Source organism: Ips typographus, linkage group LG1 (assembly GCF_016097725.1).
Source record: "Ips typographus isolate SLU linkage group LG1, UJ_Ityp_2.0, whole genome shotgun sequence".
Taxonomy (NCBI): domain Eukaryota; kingdom Metazoa; phylum Arthropoda; class Insecta; order Coleoptera; family Curculionidae; genus Ips; species Ips typographus.
In genome coordinates this window covers 25,675,520-25,697,273 of record NC_138422.1, presented here as the reverse complement: position 1 = coordinate 25,697,273, position 21,754 = coordinate 25,675,520, and the positions used below count along the sequence as shown (strand labels likewise).

Below are 21,754 nucleotides of genomic sequence, written 5' to 3'. Positions count from 1 at the left end.
CGGACTCTGTATAGTGGGTGGCAGTGTTTCATTGACCGTCGCACGGAATTTTAATAGTTTAAACGGGACATTACCGAGTGCAATTTTGGTTTGATTGAAATGACTTTAGAGTGATAAAGTTTTGGGAAAAATGAACAGAGGAGTGCGAACAAGACTTAAAGTGAGTCAACAGCAGAAAAATAAAAAAAAAAACAACTTCTAATCTTTTTTTCCAGTTTTTCGTGGCTTCGTGGTTATTCCTCCAAGTTGGCTTCCTGTCCCAATTTGAAGCCAAACTGCTCGGAGACCACATCTGTCAGAAAGAGATTGTGTAAGTAAACTAAATTAAGATATTCTCAGATAAATACCTGAAAGGAGCGACAGCTTTATAAAATCATAAATACAAAAGCAAAAAGTGGTTGCATCGAACCTAGTTTCGTTAATACAGTAACTTGTAGAACGAGGCAGTGTTAAAGAATGCGCTAACAAGGAAAATCTGTGCAATTTACTATCATTTTCTGGTCTAAGATGCCATTAGAATGTGACCAGAGCGACGTTTCTACAAATCGTATTGAAACATTTCAACATTCCTGTTGTTAAGTTTATATAAGCAGAATCTTAGAAATTTTTTTGTAATTCAGAACCACACGTGATTAATTGGCTGTTAGTTTCCAGGACTTTGTCTGCAACAAGTGTTGTGTAAAGTTTACTTTAAATATTCAAATTTAGTATATCGGAAGTATTCGTTGAATTTATATGATTTGATAATCGTACCAGCAGTTTATTATGGCTTATGACTTTTACTTTAGTTCATGGTACTGTGGTAATGTTGCACCATATTAGAACTAAACGATCTGTTTACACTAGATACGTGAGTGAAAAGTAATAGGATCTAATAAAGAAAAAAAAGCACAGTGGGTAGTTTGTGAATGGTCACATCAGTTTGTGAATCACAAACTATGAATAGTGCTGTGAGTTACGCAAATACTCCACATGTGGACTTATCATCAGTCTTATTCAAAAATCAATGGTGTAGATAAAGATAAACTTTGTAAGTGACATTTCGGTGAGTATGCAGATGTGAGGTAATTTGACAATTGATCACAAAATTTGAATCAGACTTTCTGATAAAGTAGTCACGTGATCGTTTAATGAAAAATGTCACAGCTCTTTAGGCACATTGACACATTTTACTTACAAAGTTTTTCTCTATCTTTGTTTAAAGCTTTGATTTGTTTTCCCTGAGAGATTCTTATGTATAATTTTGTAAAAACTGTATATTACGTATAGGAAACAATTTCAAAGCTACAGTAAAAATGCGAATAATTATTAAACAACAAGTTCGCCTAAATTTAGTAAATTTATATTTATTTAACGTTTTAAAGGTAAAACGTTTCTTTTTTGGTAATTTTGTAATTGCTGACCTGATACACATAATTAATGAGTCAAACTACATATTTACCAAATAAGGACCAAACACCATATCAAAGTCAACTTAACAGATAATAACAATTTATATTTAACACAGTCATAATTATTTGTTACCTTTACTAACTACGTATTACACTAATTGGTAACATAAATCATGTCGTGCACAAAGTGGTACGTACTTTAAGCATCCAATAAATTGCGGTTTAATACAGATTTAATGGTAAATCTGATGTAGTTTTAACTAATGCTGCTTAGATGTAATATAATCTTAATTTGAATGCTAAAAATCCGCTTAAAAAGTAAAATTATTTTCCTCAAAAAAGCATAAAAATCTGCAAAAAGCACAAAACTCTTTCAGAGATGCAAATTTTTTTACTATTTTTGACTTCAAGTTTTAGAAAATTTTTGAAGCTTTTAAACTGCTTTGACAGAAATTTAGACTGTTTCGATAACTAAAGAAAAATTGTTTTGAACTACTTAAGAAGCATTTTGAACAGTTTAAATAACATATTAAAGGTTCTGGAATGATTTAGATGCATTTGGAAATTCTTAGACGGTTTTGATACCTTTTGGTAGCATCTAGACTAGTTGAAGAGCATTTGGAATCTTCTACATTGTTTTGAAAGGCTTCCTACTGTTTTAGAAGCATTTTGGAGTTTCTGCACTATTTTCAAATCTTTTTACACTACTTTGGGAGCATTAAAGGTTCTGGACTGCTTTTAAAGCATTTGAAACTTTGTAGACGGTTCTAGAAACTTTTGGAAGCTTTCAAACTGCTCTAAAAGCATACGGAAACTTTTAGTCTGTCTTGAGAGCTTCTAAACTGTTCTAAAAGTTTTTGGAAAGCATTCGACTGCTTTAGAAGCATTTTGGAGTTTCTGTAGTATTTTCAAATCTTTTTAGACTACTTTAGGAGCATTTGGAATGTTTCTGGAGAGTTTAAAAAGTATTGAAGGTTTTGGACTGCTTTTAAAGCATTTGAAAACTTATGGACGATTCTACAAACTTGTGGAAGCTTTTAAACTGCTTTAGAAGCATACGGAAGCTTTTAGACTGTCTTGAAATTTTTTGAGAGCTTGAGTTGAAGATCATTTGGAAGCCTTTAAAGTGTTCTAAAAGCCTTTGAAAGCTTCTAGATTGTTTTGGAAGGCTTTCGACTGCTTGAGAAGCATTTTGGAGTTTCTGCAGTGTCTTAAAACCTTTTTAGACTGCTTTAGGAGCATTTGAACAGTTTAAAGTAAAGAGAATTCAAGGTTCTGGACTGCTTTTAAGGCATTTGAAACTTTGTAGACGGTTCCAGAAACTTTTGGAATCTTTTAAACTGCTCTAAAAGCATACGGAAACTTTTAGTCTGTCTTGAGAGCTTCTAGACTGTTCTAAAAGTTTTTGGAAAGCTTTCGACTGCTTTAGAGGCATTCTGGAGTTTCTGTAGTATTTTCAAATCTTTTTAGACTACTTTAGGAGCATTTGGAATGTTTCTGGAGAGTTTAAAAAGTATTGAAGGTTTTGGACTGCTTTTAAAGCATTTGAAAACTTATGGACGATTCTACAAACTTGTGGAAGCTTTTAAATTGCTTTAGAAGCATACGGAAGCTTTTAGACTGCCTTGAAATTTTTGAGAGCTTGAGTTGAAGATCATTTGGAAGCCTTTAAAGTGTTCTAAAAGCTTTTGAAAGCTTCTAGATTGTTTTGGAAGGCTTTCGACTGCTTGAGAAACATTTTGGAGTTTCTGCAGTGTCTTAAAACCTTTTTAGACTACTTTAGGAGCATTTGAACAGTTTAAAGTAAAGAGAATTCAAGGTTCTGGACTGCTTTTAAAGCATTTGAAACTTTGTAGACGGTTTTAGAAACTTTTGGGAGCTTTCAAACTGCTCTAAAAGCATACGGAAACTTTTAGTCTGTCTTGAGAGCTTCTAAACTGTTCTAAAAGTTTTTGGAAAGCATTCGACTGCTTTAGAAGCATTTTGGAGTTTCTGTAGTATTTTCAAATCTTTTTAGACTACTTTAGGAGCATTTGGAATGTTTCTGTAGAGTTTAAAAAGTATTGAAGGTTTTGGACTGACTTTAAAGCATTTGAAGACTTATGGACGATTCTACAAACTTGTGGAAGCTTTTAAACTGCTTTAGAAGCATACGGAAGCTTTTAGACTGCCTTGAAATTTTTTGAGAGCTTGAGTTGAAGATCATTTGGAAGCCTTTAAAGTGTTCTAAAAGCTTTTGAAAGCTTCTAGATTGTTTTGGAAGGCTTTCGACTGCTTGAGAAGCATTTTGGAGTTTCTGCAGTGTCTTAAAACCTTTTTAGACTACTTTAGGAGCATTTGAACAGTTTAAAGTAAAGAGAATTCAAGGTTCTGGACTGCTTTTAAAGCATTTGAAACTTTGTAGACGGTTTTAGAAACTTTTGGGAGCTTTCAAACTGCTCTAAAAGCATACGGAAACTTTTAGATTGTCTTGAAAGTTTCTAGACTGTTCTAAAAGTTTTTGGAAAGCATTCGACTGCTTTAGAAGCATTTTGGAGTTTCTGTAGTATTTTCAAATCTTTTTAGACTACTTTAGGAGCATTTGGAATGTTTCTGAAGAGTTTAAAAAGTATTGAAGATTTTGGACTGCTTTTAAAGCATTTGAAAACTTATGGACGATTCTACAAACTTATGGAAACTTTTAAACTGCTTTAGAACTTCTAGACTGTTTTGGAAGGCTTTCGACTGCTTGAGAAGCATTTTGGAGTTTCTGCAGTGTCTTAAAACCTTTTTAGACTACTTTAGGAGCATTTGAACAGTTTAAACTAAAGAGAATTCAAGGTTCTGGACTGCTTTTAAAGCATTTGAAACCTTGTAGACGGTTCTAGAAACTTTTGGAAGCTTTCAAACTGCTCTAAAAGCATACGGAAACTTTAAGTAAGCTTTAGACTGTTCTAAAAGCGTTTGGAAGCTTCTAGGCTGTTTTGTAAGCTTTTGCAAGGCATTTTAGAGCTTCTATAGAATTTTGGAATGTTTTTACATTTTTTTAGACTACTTCGGGACATTTGGAAATTATTCAGTCAGTTCAATATCTCAATATAGCTATTTCAATTGTAAATTAAAATATTCACAATCAAACCATACAAAAGCAGTAAATAAGTACAAAAAGAAGAAAAAAGCATGAAAAAACTCTGTCAAATGATGTCTTTTCCTAAATCGTTCACATTAGATGTCAAAGGTTGGTTGTTTTTATTATTTACAAAAAGCAAAATTTCTAGAAATCCGGACTCTACTTGTATTTAATCAAAAAAGAAAGAAGTCGAGTCCAATAACAATCTACTTACCATACTGCTTATACAGAGTGTGTCATAATAGGCAGGACTTCAGAATATGGTAGCTTGTCCAAAAAAAATGTTTCTACTGACGGGATGTTAAAACAGCTTTTGTAAGCATTATCTACTTAGAATAACATTTTGTAGGTACTTTTAACTTATAATTAAAACATAAAACCCATTTTTCTAGGGTACCTAAAGAAGTCATAAAATGGGAATTACGCAACCGAACCATACGAACCTACAAATGGTGTATGAACGTCCCACCCAGGTGTTCCTACTACTCAAACAGGGTGGTCAACGAAAGCCGGATTGAAGTAAGTTTAATATTTTCACTCTTTACGGTTATATAACTCAAACCAAAGAGCGTGAGCAACTTTTTGTTGTAAATGCGTTTTACAATACGTGTGATAGGGAGACCAGATGTTGTTTACGTACGCAAGAGTAAATTTAAATAATCGTATTGCACAAGACGGAAACATTACCGTTTTTCAACTGCATCTAAGGCCGAGTTTTACGTAGTTGATGCTGGTTTAACCGGCGGTTAGCTGCGACCTAGTTATAGAGGCTGTAACAGAATGGAACCCGGTGCAAGGTCTCTTTCGATTCAATCAGTGCCCTTCACCACGAATATTCCGCACGAACCTATAAAATATTATGACGAAACCTTCGGTTAACTGAATTAACACATAACCCAGTAAGATTTTTTTTTTAGGCACGTCATGCTCAGTTCTGCTTTTATTATTAAATCATAATGACTCGGTGGCTGATGTGCAGGAGATTAAGTGAAAGCCCGAGGCCCATAAAACATTGCTATTGAGTTTATTTAGTAACTTTAATAAGATATTTTTTATTGATCAAGTCGTCAGCCTTATAGGGTGTTCGAAATTGATGAATTGATTGACAAATGATTAAAACGTCCAAAGCAAACCAACCAACGTGATTGAAAAGCAATTATTACAGGGAGAGATGTTTAAAGTTACATTTTCGTCTCAAATTTTATGATAACATTTTTACTCTGAAATTGTACACTTTTTGAACAGCACACGGTAGAAAAGCTGAATCAGTAGTGTCCCATTTTTAATACTTTTGTAAGGTTATTTCGCTTATTTTTAAAAAATACAGGATTGTAGTTTTTGCGAGAAAAAAGTGATATCAAACATGGCGTCAGCAGAATTTTTATAGCTCTTTTCGTTTTAAAGATTTAAAGGAGAAAATATAATCACTTTTGAGGTATCTCAGATATCTTTAAATATTTTAAAAAGTCTAAGACTAAAGTCTTTTTTCTTAATGGAACACCCTGTATACTATTATTTATTTTTATTACTCTTATTGTGAGCATTTCAAAACTATATATTTGTATGCAAATTCAACTAAGAAACTAAAAATGTGGGATTTTTTTAGGTTTGATTAGTTTATTTTTTTAATGGTCAGTTTTTCTTTATTTTATAATGATTCTATTGAAATTTGCTGAATATCATTTTCCTCTCATGGCTGTCATTAATTTGAAAAGTCTTAAATCTGAATCACTACACTTTTCATGCACCCCTTGTATAATAGCGGCTTTGACAGAGTGTGAAACTTCCAGAGATGAGTTTAGAAGTTCTTTACGAACTTTTTTGCTGTCTTTCAAATTTTCCGTAACTTTAACCGTTTCTGAGTTATTTAGCTAAAACTGGTTTAATGCAACAAATTTTCAAATCAGTTGAAATTTTAGTTTGAAATTTGAGCACACTGTAACTCGGTTATTTTTGGGAGTTCAGGAAGGTTGAACCACTCAAATTAACCGTCTTTAGCTCCTCCTCTCTCTGCTATCTGAAGAATTGTGTACAGAGTGACAAAAAACAGTCAATTATTATACTTTTTACGCCAACCCTGTATGCTGGAAGCAAAAGCGGTCCTGAAAACTTACGGTACTGAGTTAAAGAGTTGATTAGGAACAATTTTGGTCTTTTGCAAATTTTTCGTAACTTTAACCGTTTCTGAGTTATTTAGCAAAAACTGGTTTGATGCAACAAATTTTCAAATCAGTTGAAGTTGTGGTTTGAAATTTGAACACCCGGTAACTCGGTTATTTTTGGGAGTTCAGGAAGGTTGAACCACTCAAATTAACCGTCTTGAGCTGCTCTTTCCAGGAGTGTAAAAATTAAAAATGTAATGTAAAATTGTATCTTAAAAATTGCATACAAGGGTGACAAAAATAGTATCCCACCATAATTTTCTTGCCCACCCTGGAAGGAAGCAAAAAACTGTCCTGTAAACTTACAGTTTTGGGTTAAGGGGTTGATTATAAACATTTTTGGACTCTTGCAATTTTTTTCTAACTTTCACCGTTTTTGAGTAGTTTAAGAAAAACTGGTTTGGTGCAACAAATTTACAAATCAGTAAGGTTCATCAGGTTTAAAGGACAGTCAGTGGCAAAATCGCCTGTCCAACTCACTTGGAGTGAGAAAATTACTATTTTAAACAAATTTTTGGAATCCAGGACCGAAGATCAGATGAAGAATAGAAAAAGCAAGAGATGCCTTTATCAAAATGTCTAAGCTCTTCAAAAGCAATAACCTCAAATTAGATATCAAAGTAAAACTCCTGCGCTGCTATGTATTCTCCATATTCTACTATGGCATGGAATCCTGGACATTGACCGAAGCTCCACAAAAGCACCTTCGAGATGTGGCTATACAGAAGGATCTTTAGAATATCATGGGTAGATAGAGTGACCAACGAAACAATACTGGAAAGAATAGGGAAGGAAAAAGAGGTGATGAAAACGATTAAGAGAAGGAAACTGGAATATCTCGGACATGTAATGAGAAATGACAACAAATACAAACTCTTAAAATCCATCCTCCATGGAAAAGTGTTTGGAAAGAGAGGGCCTGGAAGAAGAAGGATATCATGGCTCAAGAACCTAAGGACATGGTATTCAAAAACAACCACAGAACTGTTTAAAGCAGCAGTCAACAAGGTCATCATAGCATTGGTCGACAATATTCGAAACGAATAGGCACTAAAAGAAGAAGAACATTGTTAGCCATTATGGCCTAATCTTGGTTTTCTTTTCCTCCAGATTAATTTTGTTACCCCCTAAAAAGTTTTTTTTCTAGTATATCTTAAAATTCGGGTTTTTGCTGTCTCTCCCATGTAAAAAGACAGCCGGCGTCTCTTCTACCATACTATAAGCTCCTGATGATGGGTATTTCTGTACCCGAGTCTAGTTGAGCCTCCCCTTTATTTACCTTTTGGAGGTTAAAAGTTTTGTGGAGAAGCCTTTGTGTTACTTTCCCTTTAAATTTGCTTTCAACTCCACCTTGAGAAAATGGACTTCTACTTAGTTTTATCTAGTTTTATCTAGTTTGGTACTGGCTGTTAAAAATATTTAATTTCTCGCGGAGGGAACAACTGCGAAAAGATACGCAATATCTAACTATGAGCGGTTGAAACCGCTTGGTAATCGAGTCCTCTGATTAAAAACAGTAGGCACCTTGTCGAAGTTCAATTTGGTTTTCAACCATCTTCTAATCAATGTTTTTCAATACTTTTTTATGACTTGACAAAGGCGTTTGACTGTTAAAGTTGTCAAATGTGAATTCAAAGTTGTTGAGTTGAGCAGGGATTCGAGAGGAGCGTGCTCAGAACGCTGGTTTGGGATCCAAAAATTCTAATAGACATAAGCAATCTGTCTTTGCTATTTATTATCTATACAACTAATAACTCAATTTTTGACTTAACAAATATTCACTTTCATCCTAATTAATCTACACATAATAATGGTGGTTTTACTGATTTAAATTGTGGTGAGTCCACCTCTGTTTTTTCACTCCCTGTCACAGATTCAAATAAATTAAACGAAAGGGTACCGAGGTAGATCTGATAACATCATCCCGTACACATATCGCTGCAAATCTCATCGGTAAGCAGGATGCGGTAATTCGATTAGGAAACGATGTAATCTTCATATTGTCGCCGAGAGGGACACTTTAGAGAGCGTTGAAACGCGACCAGCGGCCTATTTAATTGCATATTTTTTTCTATACATAAAAAGTAAAAGCTGTGTATGACACTCTTTGGTATGACGGCATAAATTAGTGGACGAAATCTTGAGTAAGCAACCAGAAAAACACAAATTTAAAGTAACTTTCATGTAGTAACACAAATCAATGTAGTTTTTAGCCTTCTATCTTCTATCAAATTTTTAGTCTTTTTTGAGCGACTTCAAATTGATTCACTGGATTTTAATATTTTCTTCCTCTTTCTGATGATCTAAATGATCTTTTTGGAAGTTGTCACTGATCCGAGTATGCAAAGTGTGACTAGGGTGTAGTCAAAAAATTAAAAATCGGTCTAAAATTTTTTGGATTATATAATAACCTTTATCGTTTCAAATTCAACAATTTTTTAGATCTTTTAGGGATAAAATACGGAATTAGCAAGGTTACACGTAAAACTACTCAATTTTAAAAAAAAAGTTAAACTGAGTGACCCAAAAAAAACTTTGAAAACAAAATCATATGTTTCATCATAAATATTAGCAAGTTCTGTATAATTTTAATGGAAAATAATGATACTGGATAAAGAAGCACGCTATTTGTTTACTAATCCAATTAATATCTCTAGACGTTTTCGCCAGTTCAGAATTTAAGGGCCTTTTACAAAATTTATTGCAAAATTTTTAAAAGGCGGTTATTTTTAATTATCTTGTTTCAAATTCAACAACTTCTTTGGATCTTTTCCGAACTCAGAATTTACATTGTCACGTTGCAAAAGCTCTTCAAACCAAACTAGACCAAATTTTTCAGTTTGGCAACATTGCAAACATTCTTCGAAGCAAATTAGTAAAATTTGTTAACTTTGGCTACATTGCAAACACACTTCAAAGAAATTAGTCGGAATTGTCAGTTTGGTTACATTAGAAACACTCTTCGAACCAAAATTGTAGAATTTGTTAGTTTGATAACATTGCAAAGACACTTTTGAACCAATTTACCAAATTTTGTCAGTTAGGCAACATTGCAAACAGTCTTCGATCTAAATTAGGAGAGTTTGTTAATTTGGCAACATTGCAAGCAAACACACTTCAAAGAAATTAGTTGAACTTGTCAGTTTGGACAGATTGGAAACACTCTTCAAACCAAAATTGTAGAATTTGTCAGTTTGAGAACATTGCAAACACTCTTTGATCTTAATTAGTAGAATTTGTTAATTTGTCAACATTGCATAAACACTTTTCGAACCAAAATAGTAGAATTTGTCAGTTTGACAACATTGCAACTAAATTCCGAGTTTGAAGTCGGAATTTAGTTAATTTCCGAGTTTGAAGTCGAAATTTAGTTAATTTCTGAGTTTGAAGTAAAAATTTAAGAAAAATAACGTCTGTGGCCCTTCTACGCTTTCGTATAAATCTTCGTGTTCGGTTTTAATAGAAAATAATGGTATCAGAGCATCAATTTAACAATTTGAACGAATTAGCAGAAATTGTGAGAGTTGAATGGCAATTTCCCAAAATTTTATTGCAAAATTGGTGGATAGGAGTTGCAACGAACTGCTGGGGGGCAGACAAGGTATTATGACCTTTTTTTAAATTAAAAACCGTTATTTTAGACTGAATTTACCAAATACATCGTTTATTTGTATGGTAAAACACTTGATTGTTATTTTGTACGATTTTTTTAATCCACCCTGTAGAACACACACAGCAACAGCTAAAGGGTTTTTAAATTTTGCAGGCAAAAAGAACTTACTTCTCTTGTTTTATTCAATAATTTAGAATTTAAAACAAAAGAATTAAAAATAAACCACATTTTAAAAATGTTTTTCATCAATTTTGTCAACTGGCGAAAACGTCTAAAGATATGAATTGGATTACTAAACAATAGTGTGCTTATTTATCCAATATCATTATTTTTTATTAAAATTGCTCAACTTGCTAAAATTTTTGATCGAATTTTTTTTAGGTTAGGTTAGGTTTTTTAAAAATTTTGCAATAATTTTTGTAAATGGTTCTTAATCGCCAAACTGGCAAAAACGTCTAGAGATATTGACTACAAGACTCGATAAAGGTTATTGTCAAATCCAAAACATTTGTCTGCGAGAAATGGGAACACCTCGGTATACTCAGATCCGTGGCAACTTTCAAAAAGCTCATTTAGGTCATCAGAAAGAGGAAGAAAATACCTTTTAATTCTCAAAAAAATGATTAAAATCGAGTGAATGAATAATCAAAAAATTATACAATACAAACAAACCTATCAAGAACATTTCCTACTATTACAGCTTTTCTATCTTGTAATGTTTTCTTATTACCTAGTGCTGTTTTAACTTCACTTTTACTCTTAACAAACTATAAATTTGCACTCTATAGGTTCATAAATATAATGCGACCAAAATAAAAACCCCCATTGGGTTTAACGAAACGCGTAGGCATTATCAATGGACCGTAACAACTCTCTGATTGCCGATCGGCCCTTGCGGACAAATAATTTCACTTTCTCCACACATTTAATAGCGCCATTATTACATGCAATTCAGATTAAATTTTCGGTAATAATAATAAAATTAAATTAACTGTATCGCTCCTTGCAGGTGGTCAACGTAACAACAACGATGGAAACGTGCTGCGATGGTTTCCAAGAGCAGAACCACTTGTGCATTAGCCAGTGCCCTGAATGTCGGCACGGGATTTGTATAAGAGGCACTTGCTTATGTCAAATTGGTTTTACTGGACTATTGTGCGATTCCCACGAAGTCACTTTACCAGAGTACCATAACTTAACCATTACCACCGCTCAACCAACCACCACAGAGTTTGTAGACCAGTTGGAAGGTTCTGGTGAACCATTCTTCAAGGAAGAGCACGAGGCTATTATGGCTATACGCAGTGAACCAGAGGACGACGACGTGATGTCCATTGATTCCGACAGTATGGAATTTACAGATCCGATTGCCGAAGAAGATGCCAGTGCAGCTGATTATAGGATATTAGTAGGAGATATTTTTGAGAATAGCAATTCGGTTCGAGACCATCGTGAGGACAGTTTTGAGGTGTTAACCACTACCAGCACTACCATGAGGTCACCACCAGTCAGCGCTGAACAAGACTTGGTAAAAGAGAACTTGCTGAGGCACAGCGATAATCTTTTAGAAGGAAAATATGAAAAAAGATCTTCTGTTGAGAATTCTAAGGAGGATGAGTTAGCTATGGAAGAACCTACGGATAAAAACTTAATATACAGCATATGTTCAGCTAGTTTGGCTACGTTTCTTATATTGGTGGTGGTGGTGACTTTGTACGCAGTGAAGAGTTCTAGGAAGAAAGTGCAGGATAAAGGGAGGAAGAAAGAGGTCGCCTCGGTTGCTGTGTATACTAGCAGCATTTTTCATTCTCCACTTCCAGGTAAGATGTCGTAAGTCAAGCAGGAATACTTTTCTAAACGTGACAAGGAATGTCTTTGGTTTTATGCCAAGTTAAATATTAGTTTTACACCAAATTTGCTTACTTTTTTTACAAATGTAGGGAGAGTGTAAAGATGTAGGGTAAAAAGAACAGAAAATCTTCTCTACGTGCTTACGTTGTGGTAAAATGTTTTTTTTTTAAGGGAAGGCCAGTTGGAACTGTGTTAAGTTGAAAATCAACAAAGAAAAGCGAAAATAATATTGATAAGGTTAAATAATAATACTTATTAATAATTAAGGAAAAAACCATTTTTACTTTTTAAACAAAACTACTTAAAAACTTTTTTACTACTAGGAATGGTCTTATGATTCGCTTCCTCAGACTGCCATCCTGGTTGAGTGTCTGAAACTGGCATTCAAGAACAAAAAAAAATCCGGAAATCAAGACAAAGATTGTATTGTGCATGAAACTCATTTTTTACTACTAAAAATAATATAAAAGTTGACTTTTAATGCTAGAACTGACTTTACTAGGACTAAAGAGAGTCCAAAAGTATATTTTCAAGACTTTAATTGGAGTACAACTGAATTTTCTGGACTGGACAACTCTTCTGCATCTAGAAGTAAATTAAATTTTCGGACTATTTTATTTCTAAAAATTAGTTCTCAAGACTATTATTGTAGCATTTGATACCAACATTTTTTACTTTTATTACTGAAGAAACTTGACTTTTGAAAATAGTCTTAAACTCGATTTTTCAGTCTTAAAAAGCACTAAAAACAGTCTGAATTTCTTAGATGCTACAATTTATTGCACCTATGAGTGTAGATGTCAATTTAATAGTGAAGAAGCTTGAAATAACATTTTCAAGACTATGGTCAGTGGACACACTGGCTTTTAGGCCTGATAAGTCAAAAACTTTCTAAAGATAGTCTTGAAACTCGATTTGAGGCACTGAAAACAGCCTTAAAACACTAAAAACAGTCTAGTTTATTAAGAAATACCCGAATTTTTAGCACTGAGGTGTCTAGAAGTCGATTTAATAGTGACAAAGCTTGGAATGCCATTTTAAGTCTATAAAAATGTAAAAATTGTTTTTTAAGTTTGCTATGTCAATAACTTGGTGAAGATAGTCTTGAAACTCGATTTTCCAAGCTGAAAGCAGTTTTGAAGCACTAAAAATAGTCCAGAATTCGAAGAAAATGAAAAGCAAAGTAAAAAGCACGAAAAGTTCGTTTTCAAGACAATTTTTATGAATCTAATTTTAATGTCCTGCATCTAAGACTATTTTCAAGACTCAAATATTGAAATTTGTCTTCAAATTATGAAAACTTACTTCAAATGCAAATTTTAAGCTTCTGATGTCACTTTTCATTAGTTCAGTCACATTTTGGGGTTCAAGTCAATTTTTAAGGTTTAAATGTATGAATTTGTAGTAACAAATTCTTGAAAAAGTAGTTTTTATGTCTACAAGTCAATTTTCAGTATTAAAGTCTCTCGATTTGCATGAAAAGTCAATTTTCAAAACTAAAGTCTTTCAGTTTGTCTGGAAACTATGAAAACTGACTACAATAATATTTTTTAAACTTCTTAAGTGAATTTTCCGTTTCCAAGACAATTTTTAAGTTGGGTTGGGTTAGTTTTGGGTCTTTGACAGTAATAACGTGTAATAAAGTGCTTGTTCCAAATTTGATCAATATTGCTCCAACGGTCTGACAGTTATGACAAAAAACCGATTTTTGAAAGATTGTATTTTCCTTAGGAAACACTTTTCAGGAAAATGACATAATGAATGTCAACTTATTTTTTAATTGATGGATTGGTGAATTATTGACATTTAAAAATGGACCACACTGTAGATACTAAATTTACGAAAAAAATCATTGACCGTCAAACTGTATTTATGAGAGCTTAAACTGCTTAATAGATACTGTGTTATACTAGATTGGTTTGAGGACCACTGCGTATTTTCTACATTATTTTTTGTACGTTCCAGTGTATCACACGTATTTTAAATGAGACACTCTGTATACTGTACCAGTGTTGCCCTACATTGTTTTATATTATATAACTATAACCGTTTTTCAAGATAAGTATTACTGCAAATCTCCTTATAAAGGTATGTAGTTCAGCTCATATAAGTATACAGAGTGACGAAAAAATTAGTGTCATGTTCCTTTAGTCAAAATGTGAACAACTGGTAGTAGCCTGTCAAAAAGTGGACGTTAGGGTACATCGCAGTACATTTTGTGTATTATAAAAAAGCAGCCATTTTAATTCACTTACTTTAGATACTTCAATAACCAAAAAACTGATTTTTTCAAATTCTGATAGAGAAAAACCGTAGCATTTACTACTTAAGTTGTAACAGGTTGTTTTAAGAAGGCTGATATATAATGACAGAAAAAAAATGTTTGACCCCGACGTGATTTGAACACGCAACCTTCTGATCTGGAGTCAGACGCGCTACCGTTGCGCCACGGAGTCATGACATTATAGCTGACTAATCTCATATACAAACCACTACTTATTGCAATTATGTTAGTAATTCCTGATAACTGTAATATCAAAATAAATTAATAAATCAATTTGAATTTACACTCTTTACAGACCCACCCATGTTCGACAATCCCACTTATTTAGCGACCAGACCAAATACAAGTGATGACACTTGGAACATGGATAATAAAAACAATATTGAAGCTCGGGAATTTAATGTAGTATTCCAGAAACCGTTAAGAAACCCTAAATTAGGTATGTACTTGTACCATACAAAAAAAACATTACGCACGTTTGGGCGAATGCGCCTTTAAGTGTATTTATTCAAAAAGATTACAATTTTAGCAGTGAAGCACTATCTATATGATCATCCGCCTTCTACAGGCAGCTACAGAGCCTCTTCAGATGTGGACGCCATTTCCCAGTACAGTCTCAGTCAGAAAAATACTTTTGGAATAATTACAGAACCGGTATATGATGAGATCCCTTCAAAGGAAGAAGACATTTTGAATGTCGCCACCCAGCCTAGCACCAGCTCACTCTATACTAACCATACAATTAACAAAGTCCAGTCTGAAAGTGTAAACTCATTGTACATGAACACCTGTGGACGCACTCATTTTTAAATAAAATTACTTTAAGATAATTTTGCCTTATTTACAATATTGACAGACTTTTAATCAGTTTTATCACAGACTTCTTGTATGTCATTAAATTGACCATTAAGCTTCAATAAAGCAATAACTTTAGCTTCAAGCTCAAATAAATGATCATCCTGTGCTTCAGGAACAACTTCACGCATAATTTTTGCTAGATTACACACATAATCAATATTAGGGCCACTAGGACCTATAGACTGCACTACCTGCTTGGCAATATCATCAATCTCAGCATGCCCAGCATAATTTGGATTTTCATGGGAAGCCAAGTAAATTGTCATATCAAAAGGTTGCATTTCCTTATTTTTAGGGTAAAACCGCACAGTTTTTCTCTCATAACCCCCCTTTTCCCTGTAATCCAAATGTTTAACAACACTATCCACATCACTGTCCTCTATTCGGTAAGCAATGCCATACACTTTTGAGTCCTCTGAACCTGGAATTAAGGTAACCACTCTTCCAGGATTCTCAGGGGTGCCGCGATGATCCGTGCTAAACTGGTAAAACCGTCGTTCGTAGCCTTTAATGTAGCCAATTATTTTTTCTGAATAGGGAAAGTCCACTTTCCACATAAGAGATCCATAACCAAAAATCCACATTTTCTAACGCTCCTTATGGGAAAAGAAAGCAATGTCAACTGAGTTTACAGGTTGAAATACAAAGTCCAGTGTTTCTGTTCCCAAGTGGTGTAAACTATATCAACACTACAACGGTAATTTCAATAGAAAAAAAAGTTTAATTATTAGATGATTTGGAACTATTTTTTAATGTTTTCTAGAATTGTAGGTTAGGTATATCATTAGACGTCTTGCTGTCAGTTAAACTTATGGTTGACAGATGACATCAATTATAGATAGTATGTTCGCAATTTATATCAGATGATGTACAACCGTGTTCGTCGATTACTATGAATCAATTTATAGTTCTTTTTTGTTGTTAATAGTTTTTTTGTTTAATTTTCGTTGTTAATAGAGAAGTTTGTATTACTAACATTCTGTGGATAATAATATATTACCGAATACATTTTATATGTTTGAAAATCACGTTTTACCATCGAAGTTATGCCATTTAAATAACAACATAAAGAAGTACAAACTCATCAGACAGGAAGTATCTATGTGAATTAATACATTTGCTCAGATTAGAGGGAAAGTATTTCAGTGAATAAATGTGGTGAATATTCAAATTAATAACGAAAAAGAACAAAACTAGTTTCCACATTACACACTAAAGCAATATTGGTTAAGAAGTGTATTATACGAGATTGTTTAGGATAAATGGTTGCAACAAAATACAACATAATTTATTTATTTTTCGTTACAGAACTTTAAATTTGTCTTCTAGTGACCTTCGAGAACTTCTTCGGGAATCAACTCCAAGTGCAGATCAGTCAACGAAGATCGTCTGACACGTCTAATGCAATTGTTGCTTCCTTTAAACTCTTTCATAAAGCCTGGATTACAGATGCAAAAGTTTGGAGCTGAACACACTCCATTTTCACATCCATCTGGAAATTTGTTTAAGATTTCATGTCTTTAAAATTGGAAATTAGTTTACCAGGGCAGAAGGCGACACATTTATGTCCACCAGATCCTGCAGCCTCAATGTAACCTTTTTTGCAACCGCACTTTTCTGGAGCAATGCAGTCTCCGTTCAAACAAGGTTGAGTGCAATGAGGGTGGCACTGGGTGCCGCTCCTATCCAAAGTCCATCCAGAATTGCAAGTGCAAGTATTGGGAGCTGAGCAGACTCCATTCTTACAACCTGATAAAAAGTGAGTGTCAACCTTATCATTTTGGGGTTTTAAAACTTTGATTTACCTTTAGGGCAATCAGCTTCACAACGATTTTCTTTTATAACATATCCAGGTTTACAAGAACATCGATTTGGTCCCACGCAAGTTCCTTGTCCACAACCACCTTCGCAGAAATACTCACATTTCCGAGTGTCTGGATTTACTTGAAAGCTACAAAAGTTAAGAAATGATCAGTCTTTCATTTGTTCTTGGTTTTTAATATAGAAAATTACCCAGGACTACAAGTACAAGTTTCAGGTCCAGTACATCGTCCACCTTGACCACACCCTCCAGTACAAACGGGGGTGCAGTATTTGCCATCAGGGCTCAGAGCGTACCCATAATTACAATCGCAAGTGCCCCTAACTGTACAAACTCCATTAAGACATCCGACAGGACAAGTGGGAATACATTTGTTTTGATCTTCTGCACTCTAAAAATGTATTTATGTAAACCGTATTATGGTACAAAAGTTAGAATTACCTTGATGAATCCCCTGTTACAAGTACAAACATTAGGAGCAGTGCAATTGCCATTTACGCACCCATTATCGCACACTGGTTGGCAGTGAATAAAAGTGTGAGGAATTCTTTCGTAGCCATTACAGCAGATTTCAATTTTAGTTAATTCAGGACGAGACTAAAATTTTGATTTTATTACAAAAATGATAAAATACAGTCTAGAGGAAAATCTGAATGTCTTACCCCGTTTCCTCTTGGTATCTGAGAGCCTCGATCTTGTGGGGCAATAATGTCAATTGTTCTAGAAGAAGAAATTGATTCAAAATGTGTTTATAGACCTTTTTACCGGTTATGTCAGTACACATATTCTAGTGGATATGTAGGGGATTCTAGGAATTTTTAATCAAATTATGTCAAAACTTAGTTGAACATCAATTTTCTTTTGAACCTTTTGATCAATTTTTTTCATATTTTTTTAACACATTTTGTTTTTTTTTTTAATTTCCTCTGACATCTCAATTATTAGGAAAAATACAGGGTTTCGAAGAAAAAGTGGATATTGATTCGGCTGTACATGCAAAATTCGTTATTCGATAAAATAATTCCTAAAACCTCAATAGAACTAGAATATGTCAGTATTCCTGATAAGTATGACGGTTTATTTGAATTGGTCTTTGTTTTCATAGCCTTTTTTAAATGAGGCTTCCATTTCCGCAGTTATTTTTTAAAAAACTATATATTTTAATTAATTCTACGATTTGAAATATGATCCATAATACATTTCTAAATACTCATAATCACATAATTTCGAGTTACTTTTAAGAGAGAATTTTGAGAGAAAACAGTTAAACTGTTCAAAACTGTTAAACTAAAACTTCTATTTTAACAGTTGTCGGTCCCTTATAATATAAAATTGTAAATATACAGAGTGTCAGAGTGAGATTTTGGTTGAATGGATAAAAGTTGTAGTTGGTGTAGGGTGTAGTTAAGATAAGGTCCTATAATTTTGTACAAACACCCTGTATATTATGTGGAACTTAAAATTTGCATAATACAAAAGAGACGTGCCAGTTGAAATAAACAAGCTGATAGGTACTTCCTGTTTTAAGTGGGATTAGTAGTTATTGGTAATTCAAAATTTCTGGATTTCTTCTATTAACATTAGGAGATCATTTTTCTTTAAAAATCAGCTTCAGGAAATAGTACTAACTGAATTTTTTTAATAAATTTTATATAATCTTTTGAATTTTTTTCTCTGATTACTTACGGAACTTCCAAGACGCACACCCCTATCCTGGACGTGTTTTGATGAGTTCCGTGCAGGATAGAACTTCCACGTTGTGCTGCTACCACACTACAAAAAACTCCCAAAACTACGACAATTTCAGCCACTGTAAACTTCCGTATCGTTTCCATGTTTCAGGAAAACTTGTGCTGATTTAAACTTCCGCGACAACAACGTTGGCTCGTGCACAATCAAATCAAACACACACACACACTTCCTTTTTGTCTATTTTTGTTTCAACTAATTCCAGCTGAATCGTATCTTTTTCCTGTTCATCAGCTGTGCCTAGAAAGCAGAAAAGACGGTTTTTTTGCCTTAGTTGCCATTGCGGTTACTTATAGCAATGTAACTTGTTAAAACTGTTATTTAGTTAGTTAGAATTTATTCTCGAGGTTTTTTTTTTTAAATGGAATATTGATTAAAAAACCCTACAGAACCATATAACCTAATACTGTTCAAATATGATTGTTTTTTTCAATTTTACCAATTTACTAAAACTACGAAAGTAACTGAAAACAATTCTCTTGTTGGTTCTTGGTTCCTTAGAAAATGGTTTCGAATTTTAGGTATATGCAGAATTCTCTTTAAAAATAAGTTTTACTAAAATTTTCTGGTAAAACACTGCTTCCAACTTAACTACTAGTAGTAAAATAGTATGCTACAAAGTTTCTTTACAAAAAGTTTACCACAAAGCAACTTAGTAAGGTTTTTGGTAAAATCGGTATCTCGCAATGCTTTGCAAGGGAGATATGGTAAAGTAATTTCATTACCACTTAATCGCTGTTAATAAATAAATTACTGTATTGGTTTAAATTGAACAGAAGGTGAACCTGAGAACCATTCATTTGAATCACAAAACAATTGCCTGTTTAAACTTGTAACTGTGATAAAATTGAATATTTTACATCTAATTGCTATTTTTATGCATAAGAAAATAACAAATAATCTTACGTAACAATCGAAAATCACCAACTTTCACTATAAAATCACTGTTTTCACTGTCTAAATCCGAATTTTGGCCTCGCAACTTGACCACAAACAGATTTCTTATCGCAAAAAAACGTCGAATTCGCGCAACTACTGACTCGATCAACCTATTCACTAAACTGTACTAAAGTGGTCAAGATACAGAAGAATCAAGAAACAGTCATTATGTTCATTATTTATATATTATGCTAATATTCAGTCATTGGCGCAACCTGAATAACAAACTGAATGTTAAATAATGTTAATTAAATGGATGTTTTTGCACTTGCTTGATTTGTTTATTCACAATGGAGTGGATTATTAATAATAATATAGTTGACCTTAGTGGCCTGAAGATTCTTCGAAATTTGATGGTCTGTGGTGATGACGTTTTGAAGACTTAGCGATCGATCACGCGGAACGTGAGATTAGTCAACTTATATAATGATAGTGATACTATTATAGGTAATAACATACATGTTTGATGTAACATTATGATGTAATGTTGTTAATCTTCAGAAGTTTTGTAAACAAAAGGAAGGATATTGGAAAAGTTGTAGAACCAAAAGGATTCTGATCTTTCTATTGTAGAATTCTGTGTACTCAAAAATTATACAGGGTCTTCCGTAACACTGTATTCTCCTAGTCAATTTAGAGAGACTACTTGATGAGACGGTGAATGCCTTGAACCAGCGACTGGTAAACGTTGAAGACACCTGGAACCAACTTCAAAAAGGTCCGCCAAGTAACAAAAAGAAGAAATGGAAGAACCCTTAAAAAATAAAGATGAAAAGGAGTGTTGACAGAAAAATTGGCAAAGAGACCCTACAGCCAAGGTACAGTGGTTACAGGATAGATGCCCAGAAATTGAAATTAAATTATAAATCCTCGTAATCTGAATAATTTTGTAAAAGACTTCACCACTGGAAAAATTATACTCAACAACTCTATGCAGAGAATAACCAGAGAAATCTTGCAGGCCAATACGAGAGTGAACCTTCTTCGAAGATCAAGTCAGAAGTCCTAAAGGCAATTATAAGCAAAGTAAACAAGAGGTATACATAGAGGTAATAAAAACTGCTGAATGACGAAAACATAGATGCTATGGTAGAAATATTTTACAACATATAGGAGACAGGCCAAATACCGAAGAAGTTTGTTGAGTCAGGTACTACAGTTCTCCTTGAAGATAGTACATACCAGAATATACAACAGATGTAAAAAAGATCTTGGCCCTACACAGTTTGGATTCAGGCAGGGCTACCAGAAAGCATTCGACTGCGTCAAACATACAGAAATGATATGGACCTGAAGGACTTAAGATTTATTGAGAACCTCTACTCAAATCAAACAACAGCTGTGGGGGTAAGAAACGAAACTACACAGAATTTCCCAGCAGAGAAAGGGATAAGACTTGTGTTGTGTCCCCCTTTCTTACTTGTTTTGTTCTATTCAATCTTTACTCTGAAGCAGTTTTTGAGAATGTCTTGAGAGATATGGAGGATAGCATAAAGATTAACGGGCAGGTCGTTAATAACCTTCGCTATGCCGATGACACGACCATATTAGATGATAGCCAGGAAGCACTTCAGCGTCTGATCAACAGGATAAAATCGAATGAGAACAACTTGGTTTAACAATTAACGCAGAAAAAACGAAAGTAATGGTGGTTAAGTTGCTAATAATTGAGATACGCAGCAGAATTGAACAGGCCAGAGTAGCATTTACAAATATGAGAGCTATGCTCAGCAACAAGAGGTGCTACATTTTACTCAGTGCTGCTGTATGGAGTGAAGACTTGGACAATAAAAGCTAACTTCTTGAAGCCTTCAAAATGTGGGTGTTTCGAACAATCCTTAAAATCCCTTAGACAGATCATACAACCAAAGCTAAGGTACAAAATCTAATGGGAGGAGAAAGAAGCAAATAGTAAAGCGAGGGAAAGCAGCCTACCTGGGCCTTATATTCAAGAATTCCAAGTACCAATTTCTGAA

The 21,754-nt window shown here is 33.8% G+C and overlaps 3 protein-coding genes and 1 non-coding gene across 6 annotated transcripts; 1 reads left to right on the top strand and 3 right to left on the bottom strand.

The window, feature by feature from the left end:
* On the top strand, positions 1-15,240 carry LOC145740293 (uncharacterized). Of its 3 annotated transcripts, none has more exons than XM_081995746.1 (6): positions 1-160; positions 216-310; positions 4,893-5,019; positions 11,285-12,095; positions 14,706-14,849; positions 14,943-15,240. In XM_081995746.1, the coding sequence occupies exons 1-6, from the start codon at positions 131-133 to the stop codon at positions 15,218-15,220; spliced, it is 1,485 nt and encodes a 494-aa protein (XP_081851872.1). In that variant the 5' UTR covers positions 1-130; the 3' UTR covers positions 15,221-15,240. The 3 variants fall into 3 exon arrangements, with proteins under 3 accessions (XP_081851872.1, XP_081851871.1, XP_081851873.1); XM_081995745.1 differs by having other exon boundaries at positions 14,940-15,240; XM_081995747.1 differs by having other exon boundaries at positions 14,927-15,065.
* TRNAW-CCA (transfer RNA tryptophan (anticodon CCA)) lies at positions 14,511-14,582 on the bottom strand. Its single transcript has one exon. It is a non-coding gene; the product is annotated as a tRNA-Trp (tRNA).
* On the bottom strand, positions 14,884-16,024 carry LOC145740303 (putative glutathione-specific gamma-glutamylcyclotransferase 2). Its single transcript, XM_081995766.1, has one exon. The coding sequence runs from the start codon at positions 15,850-15,852 to the stop codon at positions 15,271-15,273; it is 582 nt and encodes a 193-aa protein (XP_081851892.1). The 5' UTR covers positions 15,853-16,024; the 3' UTR covers positions 14,884-15,270.
* Positions 16,025-16,517: 493 nt separating this feature from the next.
* Positions 16,518-19,957, bottom strand: LOC145740298 (uncharacterized). The gene is made up of 8 exons (XM_081995757.1): positions 19,746-19,957; positions 18,777-19,079; positions 17,753-17,810; positions 17,532-17,687; positions 17,282-17,481; positions 17,074-17,219; positions 16,811-17,017; positions 16,518-16,760 (listed from the first exon to the last, which is right to left on the bottom strand). Exons 2-8 carry the CDS (start codon positions 18,923-18,925, stop codon positions 16,594-16,596), a joined length of 1,083 nt encoding a protein of 360 aa, XP_081851883.1. The 5' UTR covers positions 18,926-19,079; positions 19,746-19,957; the 3' UTR covers positions 16,518-16,593.
* Between the last annotated feature and the right edge of the window lie 1,797 nt (positions 19,958-21,754).

Coding starts and splice junctions, on each gene's coding strand:
- LOC145740293 (XM_081995745.1), top strand. CDS start 131: ATGAACAGAGGAGTGCGAACAAGACTTAAA. Junction 5,020..11,284: donor TCAACGAAAGCCGGATTGAA/GTAAGTTTAATA, acceptor CGCTCCTTGCAG/GTGGTCAACGTAACAACAAC. Junction 14,850..14,939: donor GTTAAGAAACCCTAAATTAG/GTATGTACTTGT, acceptor TTACAATTTTAG/CAGTGAAGCACTATCTATAT.
- LOC145740303 (XM_081995766.1), bottom strand. CDS start 15,852: ATGTGGATTTTTGGTTATGGATCTCTTATGTGGAAAGTGGACTTTCCC.
- LOC145740298 (XM_081995757.1), bottom strand. CDS start 18,925: ATGGAAACGATACGGAAGTTTACAGTGGCTGAAATTGTCGTAGTTTTG. Junction 17,220..17,281: donor ACTTGTACTTGTAGTCCTGG/GTAATTTTCTAT, acceptor TAACTTTTGTAG/CTTTCAAGTAAATCCAGACA. Junction 17,018..17,073: donor TGAAGCTGATTGCCCTAAAG/GTAAATCAAAGT, acceptor ACTTTTTATCAG/GTTGTAAGAATGGAGTCTGC.